This window comes from Erpetoichthys calabaricus, chromosome 12 (assembly GCF_900747795.2).
Source record: "Erpetoichthys calabaricus chromosome 12, fErpCal1.3, whole genome shotgun sequence".
In the NCBI taxonomy this organism is placed as follows: Eukaryota; Metazoa; Chordata; class Cladistia; order Polypteriformes; family Polypteridae; genus Erpetoichthys; species Erpetoichthys calabaricus.
The window spans coordinates 21,475,510-21,490,853 of record NC_041405.2 but is presented as its reverse complement, the minus strand read 5'-3'; the positions used below and the strand labels follow the sequence as shown (position 1 = coordinate 21,490,853).

Sequence of the window (15,344 nt, the reverse complement as noted above, 5' to 3'; positions counted from 1 at the left end):
CTCCAAGTCTCTTCCCCCCAGTACTTCCCGGTGTGGCGGAAGTACTGAGGTCCAACACTCCCAAGGCATTGGGACGCCCCCTGGCGGTGACCACGGGCCCCTACAGGGATGAGCTTCCAAGCTCTGTACCCGTGGTCCCCACAGCAACCAGAGAGGACACCCCCTCGTGTTCCAGAGGATCCACAAGCCCTCCTCCGGTCCTCCTGGGCGTCCCGGCCGGGCATAAACGCCTGTCGGGCACCACTATATATATATTTATATATATATATATAGATGTGTGTATGTGTGTGTGTTTATAAAAAATGTGCAGTAGGACACACAGCAGTGTAAATGAGAGGAATAGATAGAATTGATTTGATTGATTTGCTGGCAACCACAGTCGCAGTGAAGAACACAGAATTGTTCCATCCAAGAAGCTCTGCTGCTAGTTGTGAGGTTGGTTTGGTACATTGCTTGTAGATTTCACCTGTCTGTCTATCCATTACTCAATCTACCTATTTAAATTTAGTTACACTGGTGGTTGAAGACTTATCTATATAGCAACATTAGGAACAAAACAACCCTGGATGGCATGCCAGTCTGTCACAAGACAGGATTTCTTTTGCCAATTAAGTGTCACACTTTAGCTTAACCTGCATGTATTTCCGACCACATCAGCACATTACGGGAGCATACTGTGATTTAAATTTGATCTTCTAGAGTAGTAAGGCAGCTGCCATAACGACTGAACCAATAATGGAGATCACAGTACAGAGTTTACACTATCTGTCATCAGGTAGCCTGACTCAATTTGATAACCAAAAGTTAATAAGAAATCGAAACTTATCACCGTTGTTTATGAACACTCTGCTTCAGTTGTCTAACCACAACGCAGATACTGATCACTAACAGGAAATCTCTGTGTTCACTTCCATTTTCTGAACATTAACATAATTGTCGTGCTGAAAAACAATGGCTGAAGCAACATCTTCTGCGTCCCAAGATCTGTTTAACTGTCCTGTGTGTCTAGAGCCGCAGAACGACCCTGTGTCCATCCCTTGTGGTCACATCCACTGCATGACATGTATTACGAGCTTCTGGGATCAAACCGGAGACTACAGCTGCCCTCAGTGTCGACAGACTTTTGTGTCACGGCCTGCTTTGCAAAGAAACACCTTGGTGGCTGAACAGAGTGATGCGGACCCTTCGTGTGTGGTGTGTGACATCTGCACCTGGAGGAAACTCAGAGCAGTGAAGTTTTGCCTCACCTGCTTGGCCTTCTACTGTGAGGAGCACATCCAGTTTCACCAAGAGTCTGAAGCGCTGAGACGACATGTGCTGGTGGAGCCAAATGGACATATTCACCAGAAAATGTGCACAAGGCACCAGAAGGTTCTGCAGCTATTTTGTCGGACAGATCAGACAGCAGTCTGCTACTTGTGCCTAACAGGTGACCACCAGGGCCATGACGCCAACACAACTGAGGAGGAACGAGCAGTGAAACAAGTAAGGTGCAAATGAGATCAGGGATGGGTGATGAAATACGCTTAACCCACAGGGGAACACATGCTGACATACAGTAATTTTATGTGGTAAGATGAGTATGTCTTAATTGTTTTAAATTATTAATGATGCTAATGTTTTTGTGCAACCTGATGTTTTTACTCTCACCAGTGCAAGGTGTGTATGTGAATGTGTGTGCCGGGTGTGTTGATTTTTACTGGTAATTAGCACGAGTCAGTGGAGCTGAATATAAAGGAATGGCTATGGCAGGGAAAATAAATATAATAATGATAATTCTTTACATTTATATAGTGCTTTCATCACCACTCAAAGTGTTTTACATAGTGAGTGGAGTGCCACTCATGTGTAGCATCCACCTTGATGATGTGACAGCAGGCATTTTTGTGGCAGTACACTTATCACACATTAGCTGTTAGGTGGTGAATGGGTGAGAGATAGTTGGCCAATCAGAGACAATGACTAGGCTGAGGAGGGCAATTTAGCCAGGACATCCTGATACACCCTACTCTTTACGAAGGATATCTTTTGTGACCACAGAGTCAAGACCTCGGTTGTATACCTCATCTGAAGGATTGCACCATTTTTACAACACAGTGTCCCTGTCACTGCACTGGGGCATTGGGATCCACAGTCAGAACACAGGGTAAGTGTCCCTTGCTGGCCTTGCCAACACCAATCCAAGCTTTTCCTGGTTGGTCTCCCTTCTAAGTACTGGCCGGGCCTGAACATGCTTAGCTTCAGGTGGATGACCTAATGTGATGTTCATGTGGTATGGCTGCCGGATATTGTCTTTTGGAATGTGGTAGAGATACAAGAGAAGGAGTGATTGTTTATCCAAGAGTTATCTAGAGAGAGAATAGGAAGAGTATCTTCAGCCAGCATGCAAGCAAGGCAGTGTAGAGGTTTGGTGATGGAACATTAATCTCCAAAGCAGTAATGGAGAGAGAGCACTGTTGTGTAGAGAAGGTGGGAGGACCAAGATGTGGTGGGATCCAGCAAGAGGGCAGGGCACCCGGAGAACTGCAGCAACTGCTGGTGATGCAGTTTGTGTCTGTGTGGTGGACCAGGATGTGGCAGGATGCAACACTGAAGTCCCCACGAGTCCCGGTGAGTATCTAGAGAGAGAAATAGGAAGGGTTATCACTTGATCTGTGGGACGATTTTAACTTTATTTATCAAATCTATTTATGTAATTGCACCACAGGACATATTTTTTTTCAAACTCATCAAGTATAAGCCCACATTTTCCCCTAACACTGCCACATGAGACTGTGTGTTTTTCAGTGGTCAAAAATGCCACTTCAGTGTTTGATGGAAGGATAAAAAGAGTAAAAAAACGTGTTTTCATATTTATTGTAGACTTCGAATCAATGCTTTAGAGCAAGCTGAGTGCCCTGTCTTTTTCTGAATGCTTTCATAGATTGAACTTGGGGTGACACAATCAAAGCTCCTGAAGAGGATTCAAGAAAAACAGGAGGAACTGCACCAGATCCGACATAATATTGATCTTCTCAAGGTAAGCCTTAAAGAGGTGAGTTTAATTGTGGGAAAAAAATGATTGCTTAAATCTTTTTTTGTAATCAATTATTTCAAGAAATGAATCAAACTTAGGAAAAAATATTGAAAAACAAGAACTTCCCATTTATTTCTCAATACTTACATATTTTTGTGCGGCAGACTGACTTCCCAGTTGGTCTTTACTTTGAATTCAATGCTTCATGGATAGGCCTCACCCCATAAACCTGAAATAGTTGAGGTGATCTAAAAAATGAACAGCTAAAGACCACAAATGTGTCATTTTTGACAGTTTTCTTTGAATAATTTCAGTAAAATGCATTAGGTCCCCTCTAACTTAAAAAGATTATTTTCGACACACTGGACAGCTTTTTATATTCTCCAATGTGGCAAATTTATTTAATAAGGATGTTCGAGAAACTTTTACCCTTCTGCGGTGGAAAATTTAGAAGACATACTCAATATAAATGAAATCCAGTTGGCCTCATTGGGCGTCACTGAGATGGTTTAGGCTGGCCCAAAACTTGCTGTAGTGTGTCAAGCATGAGCATCTGAAGATCTCCTTCCAGGCTCTCATAAGGTATGCAATAACCTGCCAGAACAAGAGGGGGCGCAAAAGCTAACCATATCATCTCTTTTCTCTTCCAAAACTCTGAGAAGCCACCCAAGGAAGGTACTCCAGTCATGCCCCCACTCAATTAAGACAAATCCGAGGGCTCCCAGAAGATGGTGTCTTTGTTGATGGAAGTACATCCTATATGAACAAGACCCATTTCAGAGAGCTGAATATTTTGAGAAGTCATTTAGGCTAAAGGGGCACTTGTTATGCCTGTTTTATGTTACGCCACCATGTGTCCACTTTTGTTTAGTTTTTTGGATACTTGCAGTAAACAGGGTGGCCCGGTTGGCACCCCAGATTTTCTTTGGTACTTATTTGCCTTCCACAATTGCCTAATAATTTTACAAAGACAGTAGGGAGCTACTTCAACCACTACCAACTTGAAAGAACGAGCATAGGGAAAATGGCTAATAAAATACCTAATAAAATCAACCATTTCTTCACAAAAGTTTTTTGAGGTGCCACTAAGCCTGCATTTCCTTGTTGATTCCATCTTATTTTTTTTAATCTATGAAATAAACAGGAAAGGATGAGCACAGGGAGAACACAGAAGACCAAAATCTCAACAAAGTAGCCATGTCTATTTTAATAGGCTTTATTGAGCTGTCGGGAGATGTCTCCAAACTTGTAGTACCTGGCTTTCTTAATCTATCAATGCATAATACAAGAAGGGATGAGCATAGAAAAAATAAAGAAGATGAAATGATACCCTGTGAGCTTCATTAGGTGGATTCACTGTGCTGTTTTGTCATCCTTGCCGATTCTTACCTTGTTACAAAACCAAATTACTGCTTTTTGCTTTTGTTGTATGAACATTCCCCTCTTTGGCATCATTTCCTTTGCATGTGTCTAACGTTTATGGAAATTTTTTTGTTTATTTACTTTCAAATCCCCTCTTGGGTTCTCCCCATATTTGCATGGATTTCCTCTGGGTGCTTCAGTTTCCTCCCACAGACAAAAGAGATGCAGGGCAATGCTAAACTGGTCATAGAGTGTGTGTGTGTGTGTGTGGTCTGTTCACCTTACTATGAACGGACCCCTGTCTAGCTGTTGTTCTTGCCTTGTATTTGTGACTAATGGATAGGCTCCAGCTTTTCCGCGCTCCTGCCATGGACAAGTTGGGAAGATGGGTGGATTGATCTCTTCTTGGTGTTGACATTTTTCTTATAATCTTTAGATGCAGTTTCTGGTTGCATCACATCGTCTCATATCTTATATCATGGCAGACATGTATTTAAAATTAGGCAGTGTCCATAGCCTGGTGTACTTTCCCTTTCTTTAGATATCACTCTCCCTTTACCCTTCTAAGAAGCATAAGATGTTATTGCAGTGAAACCCCACCTATAAAGTGCAGAATGGACAAAGAGCAGGTATAATGTCACTCCCCCCATTCATTCCCCCATTTTTTGAATCAACGTTTTGGAAATCAGAATCAGTTGTAGGAGCAAAGCAGTAATTAACATCAGATGAGGAGCCAGCACATAGCGAGGCAGACCCACACTCAGACTCATTACAGTCAACCATTGATTTTGGGATGTGGGTGCAAAGCAGGACTATCCAGTGAAAGTGAGAGTACTAGAAGAACATAAAAAATCCGTACAAAGAGTGACTATTCCAGGATTTGAACCCAACCTTCTGCAGTACAAAAGTAAAATTGTGTGCAGTCTCAGCTTCTAATCAACATTTCACTCAATGTGGTGGTTTGTTTCATCAGAGCTCAGCAGAGAGAGAAACCCAAGAAAGTAGAAAGATCTTTACCAGCCTGGTTTGCATCATTGAAGATGCTCAGAAGAAAGTGATAGAGCTGATAAGACAGCAAGAGACCAGAGAAATGGAGAAAGCAGAAAGAGCGATGAGCCAGCTGGAGAAGGAGATCGAGGAGCTGAAAAAGAAAAACGCTGAGCTGACGGAGCTGTCAAAGACTGTCGACCACATCCACTTTCTCCAGGTGAGAGCGTTGCTTCTGAAGAAATCAAAGGCTTTTTTGACTTATTTTGATTTCAAATGACTTGTCCACCTACAGGTCTTTCCAACGTTATACATTCCTCCAGAGAAGCACCTTCTCAACAACAGTGCTGTCAATATGGATTTCCCATCCAAAGATCTGAGAAAGGAACTATCCCGCCTCAAAGAACACCTGGAGGAGATCAGCAAACTGGGATTTGTGAGGAGAATCGATAGGGGTAGGAATACTTAGGTCATGTTTATAATGTGATGTACGAGAGGTCCTGAAGTGGATGGATGCAGTATCTCACCATTGTCCTCATTTTTTGTTTTTAACATACCTCTTTTTTGTGTCTTTATTCAGTCAGAGCACCTCCAGCACCAAATATACGAGAGGACTTCTTACCATGTAAGGCCACTTCTTTTCTTATTAGACAGACACAAGTTAGGAGCAGATGTTAAATTTTTTAATGATTCTGTAAGGTTTATTCTGGCATGACAGGTGCACTCTGGGTAAAGTTCTATACCAAGGACAGTATGCATGGTGTTCTGCCCAGGCACATTTGTGGACCTAGTTAACTGTTTGAAAACTGGAGCATTTTAAATGTTTGCTGATTTAAATCATCAAATATATGTTCTTGTTTATTAAATATTTTGGTAATATAGAGTCCATCCTTAACAGTGATGACAGAATGTAATAACATGTATTATTAACATACTGTAAATTCTCGCATTTAAGTTCTCCCGCAGATAAGTCGGGGTTTGATTTTACCATATAATTTCCGGTATTTTATAATGTCGGTCGTATAAGTCAAATGCGGAAAACTCAGCCTTTGTTTTCTATGTATTGTGCCTACGTGACCACATGGTAATACCCGAACTATTCTGAAACGACGTTTGCACTGTTTTGTGTTTTTTGTATCTCACACCCTCATACACCTTTATCGTAAGAGCAATAGGTAACTGTGCTGATGCAACAAAATTCAATGTGTCTGAGAAACTGATGCGAGATTGGAGGAAGCAAAAAGGTGTAAAAAAAAAATTAAGTGTCGTATTTTTGAACGGGCATATAAGTCAGGGTCTGATTTTATGATCGATTTTTCAGGTTTCAAGACTCGACTTATACACGAGTATATACAGTATGTAAAAAACATCTTTATTTTTTGGTTCATTATTTAGGTCAAAAAGAAATCGAAATGCCAAAATGAAAAGCAATCAATATGTGAAATAAACCCAAATGGTGAACCTCACACACCCCATCCCATGTCCCATACTGTACCACCAGGAAACACAAACAGTGTCACCACACAACACCACCACACTCGATCAAAGGAGAGACTGCATCACACAAAAGACTTCGCTTTGGGAAACAGCAGAATACCAGTTGTGAACAGGGTTGCAGGATGCTCCATTTGTTTGTGATGCAGGTCACTCCAGAAGGATCAGGTTGGAAAGGGCAGACAACCAGTTCTTCAGCTTTATTAGATCAGGGCTCCTCCTAGACTACAGCAGTGTTTTTTGAACTATGAGAAGCAACCCCAGATGGGTTGTCACACTTTCTGTTCCGGCAGGCCATATTCAGCCCATCGTGCTGCCACAAATCTGTTCAAGAGCCGCCTTCCATCTCTACATGCCATTCACTGGGGACATGTCAATATGTCATGATAGCCCTTGTAGAACTCCGGTGTTGGTGATAGGATTGTATGCTAAATGTAGTTTCAACAGCTATGGAAAACTGGTCGGTGCTTCATCTCGTGTTCATAATTACAGAACAAAGGGGGACAAAGAAGTTTTGCATTAAGTTTATTGTGCTTCTTGCAATGCAATTTTAATGTATTTGTGGATTGACAAATCTCAGTCTACTGTGTGTGTGAAGAGGGGATTTGTTGGACCACTGAGAACTGTAATAACACCAGAAAATATCATAAGAGTGAAATGGGCTGTAGAGTGGAGCCCTCAACAATACAGCACAATGTCAATTGTTAAGATTAAACATTTCAAACTAGATTGTTTGCTGGATTATTTATCAAAATTTATCCTGTGACACAGCTTTTTATGTACAGTAGTTTTTTGAATTGTTAAGTTAAAACTGGGATGTTGAGCTATTTGCAGACTCCTTCAGAAAAATGTATTATGAACGGTGGAGCTCCTTTGAAAAACGTTATCTACAAAGTCAACAATTGGAATCAATTTTTTACCATGCCATTCCTTATGTTGTGCCTCGAGTCAAGTGACTTAGTTAAGGGGCCAGTCCTCCTATCCTCTCAAAAATTAACACAGCCGCACTCATTATGAAGAATTTGTATTTGCCAGATTTACTAAAACTTAACACTAAGAATTTACACTGGCAGTGATTTACCTCAGAAATCTTTTACTTGTTTGGAATGATAATTATTGCTTTATTAAGCAATGGGTTTGCGTTCCACTTTTCTTTTTTAGTACTATAAATGTGAGAATTATGCAAAATGGAAGACAAATATTCACTGTTTTTAATGACATGGCACTTGTCATTTGTTACCTCTCGTTAGGCTCCCACTTTTATAGCAACAGCAGCATGATTAGCGTTGCATAGCAGCAGACAGGAAGGGCCGGTGTGAAATCCAGGCAAAAAGGAAGACTTATGGCAGAGCGCTGGACAACGGTGAACTTAATGAACAAGTCCTCATGGTCCTCACCCTTAACTGAATAAAACTGACCTAGCTTTTCTGGCTTGGGGACTCATTTGCAATCACCTGTTAGCCATGATGTCTACTGCCCCACCTTGCTGGACCTCTTTGGCCTAACTCGCTCTCTTTTTTGACCTAAACCGAATTGATTCCTGTGCACTGCCAGTGTGGGTTCACTCTTTTAATTATAATAATAACTTGGCTGCTGCACCCCTGCTCGCTTCGCTCTCCCACACCCGGGTTTGGTTAACTGGATATACAATTTAAAGAGATTGTGATTTTCATTTCATTCATTTTCATTAATTTTTTATTTCTTGATATTTACCATATTTGCCACTTCGCATCTCTGCCGCCCGCGTTGTGAAGAGGGAGGCTGAATGCACGCTAAAGAGATATGGTTGCTCCTCTGAAATCCCCTCTTAAACGGTGATACAATGGGAAACAAATACTTTTTTTATACCTCGTATTTGTTCAATCTGCTGCTTCCTTGCTTGCTGCTGCTGCCGAGGTACGTGTTCTGCTTGTCACGCTGCGTGATGATCATTTAAAAGCCTGTACAGCAGCTGTCCTTTTGTCTCACTGCCTTGTCTCACAGTGTCTCTGAGAAAATCACGTCCCATCTCCTTCGAAGATTATTTTTTTATAATAGGGAGATACATTTTATTTAATAGTTGCCTTTCATAACACTCAAGGTCACCTTACAATGAAATTAAACAACAGTAATCTCTCTCTATATATATATAAAATCCAACATCTGTCTGTCTGTCTGTATGGCTGTCTGCTTTTCACAAGAGAACTACTTAACGGATTTATATTGGGTTTTTTTGTATAATTTGCTTCAACATTCCGGTTGATTTTGTGATTTCTCTCATTGCGCTAAGTATCATAGTTTGGTTGGGCCGAAGGGAAGCGGAGGCGGGACCACAGGAGCTGGGCGGGGCCATCCTTATTCACTCACCAGCCTCCTTTCGAGTCCCTCTACCTTTTGCCACATGTTGGAGCGTACCTTGCCTCCGCTTAGCTAGCGATACCTGTTTGTTCAGCAGACATTATCATCAAGAGATTGTTAAAGGGTAATGTTCGAGGTGTTTGAGAGAGAAATCAGAGCTACGTGTGTTTTAGAGGGTAGCTGCTTATTGGCAAACATATCACAGCCATGTGTTTTTCTCCCCATGCGGGGGACGCTCTCCCGTCAGAGCTGAACACGATCAGTTACAGTGGCAACATTTGACGTTAGAGCGTACCTACCTTCCACTTGGCCAGAGATACCTTGCCAACTTTTTACATTTTTGGCAAAGAGATCACAGCTATATTCTCTCCCCTGATAGCAAAACCAAAAATATTGCATATCAAGAGGATCTCGGATATGAAAACTATTAATATAAATTCTCAATAATTATTGATTTTTAAAGTTTGTTCCTGTTTCACTACTACGCGGGCAGAGCCACTGGGGACAGCAGTAAGATATAAAAACAAAGAGGAGATGTAAGAGCCAGTCTTAGAAAGTTAATGCTTTAAGTTAAACTCATGTTAGTGTTTGTTTAATTTGAATAGAATATAATTCTCTTTCAAAGATATTAGAATATGGTATAGTTTTTTATTCCCTGTACGTCAATATACAATAGAGCCTTCCTGCTATAACGCTGGAGAACGTATTTTTTGTTGAGTTAGATCTTACACTTGTTTTTTTACTAATTTTTGGGTGGTGAATCCAGAAATGACCCCAGTTTTTTGCTATCACATCCAGTTTTTACGATACAGGGTACCCTCCATTTCTGTCAAAAAACATACAAATTTTACATACAATGAAAATATAATGAAATAATAACTTGAATGTACTGTTTATTTAAATTTCTTTTGTTCATACAAATGATTTAATTGTTACTCTATGACTTTTTTTTACAGTAAAACATTTGTAAATTAATCGGGTAAGCGGTTAAGGTAAAAATTTACGCTTATAGCTTTTCCCACAGTGTTCAGTGTTAGGACAATCCCGCCGAATACTCCAACAATAGTCAACCATCATATGTACATCCCATTTACCCTGATACCGTCCTTCCATGACCTTCAAATCTTGGTGGAATCGTTCACCTTGCTCATCACTGACTGCACCATGGTTTTCCGGGAAGTTAGAAAGATGGCTTTGCAGAAAATGCACCTTGATGCTCATATTGCAACCAAGCATTTAGTAGCTCTCCAAGAGTTTCTGGACAATTTCTGTGTAATAATTTGCTCATGTGTTTCCAAGAAAGTCCTTGACAATGGCTTTGAATGATAACCAAGCATTCTTTTCGACTTCTGACATTGTTCTGATGAAATGTTCATCTTTGATGAGCTGCCACATCTGTGGACCATCAAACACACCGGCCTTTATTTTTTCAAATGACAGGCTAGGAAATGCCAAAATGAGGTACTTGAAACAGCCTCCTTCAGTTGGCAAAGCTTTAACGAACTGCTTCATCAGACCCAGTTTCATGTGCAGAGGCGGGAATATAATATTCTTTCTATCAACAAGTGGCTCATGTAGAATGTTTGGATCACCTGGTTTTAGGGCAGATCTTGGAGGACAATTCTTTTCCACCCAATGCCTCTCACGAGTTCTGCTGTCCCACATGCACAGATAACGGTGATACTTGGTGTATCCGCGTTGCTGACCAAGAAGGAAGCTACCATTTTAAGGACAACACAGATAACCCAATTGTGTTGGTGATATTGCAGCAACTCAATGACTCTCTTTATGTCTGCATATTCTTCACAAAGAGAAATTGAATGGCCAATTGGGACTGACCCAAATATATTGTCATTGTGAAGGAGGTCACACTTTAAGCTCCACTTTGAGCTATCGATGAATAGTTGCCATTCAGTCGAGTTATAGATTGTAATTCCCAATTCCTCCATTAAACCAGGTATGTTATGGCAATACACAAAGCCACTGTCAGTTCTAAAATACTGCAGAAATGCAATTTCTCTGGTTCGAAAGTACGATACCTCATTCCTTTTTCAAGTAAGTTTTTCTCACATAGTTTTGATGCTAGGAGTTCTGAAGCCTTCTTCGATAGTCCCAAATCACGTCCCAAATCACTCAACTCACGCTGATCAAATCCCTTACGAACAGAGTCCTCTTCAATTTCAAACTCTTCACCATTGTTGTCACTTAGTTCATCACCACAATCATGTTCTTCAAGAGAAGGTAGTGTAACGAAAACCGGCACTGGGATTTCATCTGAATGAGCCACTGGGCGGATAGCCGATGGTAGATTAGGATACTCTGGTTAACACTTCTTGTTATGCGGTGTGTTAACTGAGTCAGGTCCCATAGCTAGCAGGGACTGAAAGACCCATTTACAGAATGAAACTGAGATAGCCATACAGTTTTCTGAACGTTCAACTGTATTAGCAAACTTAAAGAAATGAAACAACATTTATAAGCTTTAAACAGAACTTTTCTTAAACAATAACTTTTCTTTTCTTTGCTATATCAGTGTTTTCTCTATTTTTTGTGTGAACTATTTTACTTTGAATTTTTACTAAAGTTTTTAAACAAAGATATTTTTGTCTGTGGAATCATTTCAAGACATCAAGCTATTGCTGAATCTCATTTGCAAACTAGAGCTGCTGAACTTTGATAATTTTTGGTAAACGCAGCTACAAGGACGATGAAATCAAATAGCAATAAGACACAGAGGTAGTAGCAAACATCAAAGATAGCAGGCGGTAACAGTGATAAACTCATAACTGGTATGCCAGTTTGTTTTTGGACTTTGCTGAACTTTATTCCTGTTCTGTGCCAACCCTGGTGTCACTTGCATTTACACTTCGCAAGTTAGCAATTGTATATAAAAACTAAAGTGTGTTAAAGGTGTGTTTTATCTCTGTCTTCACTTACTTTTTTTCGTCAGATTCCTGTCAACTCACCCTGGATGGCAAAACAGCAAACAAAGTATTGGCAGTGTCGGAAGAGAAGAGCATGGTAACATGGAGGAAATATCCCCCCCGTCGCAGTCATGGGCGTAAAAAGCCATCTATAGTTAAGCATCAGATTATGTGCGGAGAGAGATTGGCCGGCACTCGCTGTTACTGGGAGGTGGAGTGGAGTGGAGAAGTTGACATAGGAGTTGTATATAAAGGAGTCGCCACCAAAGCAAAGCCCCATTTTGGAGATGATGACAGGTCTTGGTGTTTAAATTGTTCTTCTCGATTGTATTCCTGTTTTTCTGCACGGCATAACAATGTGGAGACAATAATAACTGCCGACCGCTGTCCCAAAATAGGGGTGTATCTGGATTATGCAGCTGGGTATCTTTCATTTTATAGCGTCAGTAACACAATGTCCCTTCTGCACCAGTTTAAGGCCACTTTCCCCAAGCCACTCTGCCCAGTGTTTGCCCTTTTGTATGGATCAGCTGTAAATATTTGCCAGTTGAAGTAGCTTGATAGTCTTCGCCAGTAAAAATAAATTAGGTTGTTACAGATGTCTTGGAGATGTCTTTAAATGGAAAGCTGAGAATTACACATTGCTTAAATGGCAGGCACTCGCTAACAGGCTTAATGGAGAACTCTGCAAAATTCCAGGATAAAGAAAATGTGCTCTGCTATACTCGCGCGTAATGGGAGATGTTGTTTGATGGCAATTGGATGTGTATGTATTGTATTTCAGAGCTGTATAATGGCGTCAAGCAGCAATCGTGTCTTTCTGGAAATCACTTTAGCTTTATCTAATAATAATAATAATTCTTTGCATTTATATAGCGCTTTTCTCACTACTCAAAGTGCTCAGCAATTGCAGGTTAAGGGCCCAACAGAGCAGAGTCACTATTGGCATTTACGGGATTCGAACCGGCAACCTTCCACCAGCCAGCCTGAAGGTAACAAATTTAACTTAATGTGAGGAAGTGGAGAATGCCCTGAAAGTACATTTCACAAGCTAGATAAACAAAGCTGGAACAGCTACTGTATATATTGAAAAAGGACCTTATTTTATACCAGAAAAAGTAAGAAATACTAAAGTGCGCCTGAAAGTTTTTAGCAGTAGTGTTTTCTGCATTGCGGCCCACTGGGGCAAAGCCCCACTAGATGTTGTTTAAAATGAGTAATAAGTCTCCCTCAGTAACTTAAATTATTATTAAATGTGTAACATAACCTTAGCCTTTCTTTGTTTTTCTACGCAATTTTTTTCCAATTCTCAGTCATCTGTGGAATGCAATTTCTTACCTAGAAAGATATTGTTTTTTGTAAAAAGTGAAAGTGTCTATGTGCCAGGCACAACGTGCCAAATTCCAGCTGAGCGGCCAGGCCCTCTCTATTGTTCTCAGTTTATCCTCAGGCCTACATCTGCAAATGCAGCCTGAACTGTCACCGATGCACACATGAAAAAAAAGGTCAATAAAATGTTAATGAAGGATTGAAAAACAAGTAGGGCGGCCGTGCAGCTCATGCGTACAGGTGCCGTTCTCATCCCTACCACATTCGCCGTCACTTCTCCTACCTCTTCATATCTTAAATCTTGAGGCAGATTGAAAAATGAAGGAAAACGTACTAAGTAATTACAACGCAAACACTGACTTAATCAGTTTTAATGTGAAAAGATCCCGACGAAAGATGAGAAGAAGCGGGCCGCTAGAGTGGAGAAGAGAAAAGCTGCTCAGGAAGCAGCAAGTGCATCATCCTCTGAGCAAATGAATGCTTAACGTACAGAGAAAGAGGATGAAAACTAGGAATGCTCAAGTCAAGTGTATTCACTCACGTTATCATGCAGGGCGCCGTTACCGGTTATTAAATAATGTATTTCTAAAGAGAGAAAGCCAAGTTGCTTCATCCCATCCACAATCTTCAACTATACAGAAGTTTATTCCCGCTATTCAAAAGCATTTTATATTGTGCTGTTTCATAAAGGTATTACATTATTTTGCAATAATCATTGAGTTATTTCTCAAAAAACACTTTATTGCATTATTTCACAAGAGTACTGCATTATTTTACAATAATTATTGCATTGCATTGTTTTGCTTAAGAATTGCCTTATTTCACAATAATTATTTTGTTATTTCGCAAAACTATTGCATTATTTCACAAAGCTGTTCCTGCTTGCTGCTGGGATCATTGTGCTTGCCTGTGCTTTGGTCATCATTGTGTGCAATCAAGTGACAACAACTGAACAGATGTTATAAATAAAATAGCAAAACAATAACAACTTGTTCTTTTTCTCTTTTTTTGTCCAAAATATCTTTCTCTATGGGAAAGTCAACCCTTCCAAACTGTACTAACCACTAGAGAGCATCCTTAGGATAAGGGGGAACTATTCCCCCCAGCTAGAAGGAGCACCACAAAGTTAATAATTTCGTCATATAATTGAATTGCTGTCACATTATTATTATAGTAATCTGCAAAGACTGAATATTCCTTTTTTAATTTCTCTCTTTCTTTTTTCGTCTTCAATTGTGACTGAATGCAAATCCAGAAGAAATGAAAATCAGTTTCGAAGGTCTTGATGACGAACAGTGCGGTCTTCAATTTCCATGTTCAGTCGGTTCATAATCTCTTGTGATAAACCAGCCTGGCCACAAACAGACAGACGGTGAATGTCCCATAATCACACATGTTTTATTTTCAGTCCAGCACACAACACAGTGCCCATGCACCAAACACCTTTATCTCGATCCGTGTCTCTCCCTTATGGACTTCTCCGGCCACCTTTCCTTCACTCCTCCTGAGTGTTGCCTTCTTCCTCCCGACTCTGACTCTCTTGCTTGAGGGACGCGGCCTCTTTTATAACCTTCTGGATGTGCTCCAGGTGCTCTGATGACCTTCCGGCGACACTTCCTGTTGTGACGGAAGTGCCACATGAGCACCCAGAAGCACTCTGTGTGTCCCTGGAATTCCTTCTGCCAGCACTTCCGGGTGTGTCAGAAGTGCTGGCATCCAGGGCGCCGCAATCCTCCAGGCGCCCCCCCCTGTGGTTGGCACAGGCCCCAATAGGGTTGAGCTTCTATGCTCAGTTCCCATGGCCCCCATACAGACCAAGGCGGCTGCCCTCTCATGGTCCAGGGTAGGTATAGTCCCTCTCCTGGTCCTTCCAAGCATCCTGGCTGGGCACTAGC

At 40.9% G+C, this 15,344-nt stretch overlaps 1 protein-coding gene across 1 annotated transcript; it reads left to right on the top strand.

Annotated features, from left to right (window-relative positions):
* The first annotated feature begins 868 nt into the window (after window positions 1-868).
* On the top strand, window positions 869-14,475 carry LOC114661936 (tripartite motif-containing protein 16-like). The gene is made up of 6 exons (XM_028815196.2): window positions 869-1,485; window positions 2,924-3,019; window positions 5,352-5,585; window positions 5,661-5,820; window positions 5,946-5,990; window positions 12,147-14,475. Exons 1-6 carry the CDS (start codon window positions 952-954, stop codon window positions 12,674-12,676), a joined length of 1,599 nt encoding a protein of 532 aa, XP_028671029.2. The 5' UTR covers window positions 869-951; the 3' UTR covers window positions 12,677-14,475.
* Window positions 14,476-15,344: the final 869 nt, after the last annotated feature.

Coding starts and splice junctions, on each gene's coding strand:
- LOC114661936 (XM_028815196.2), top strand. CDS start 952: ATGGCTGAAGCAACATCTTCTGCGTCCCAAGATCTGTTTAACTGTCCT. Junction 3,020..5,351: donor ATAATATTGATCTTCTCAAG/GTAAGCCTTAAA, acceptor TTGTTTCATCAG/AGCTCAGCAGAGAGAGAAAC. Junction 5,991..12,146: donor ACGAGAGGACTTCTTACCAT/GTAAGGCCACTT, acceptor TTTTTTCGTCAG/ATTCCTGTCAACTCACCCTG.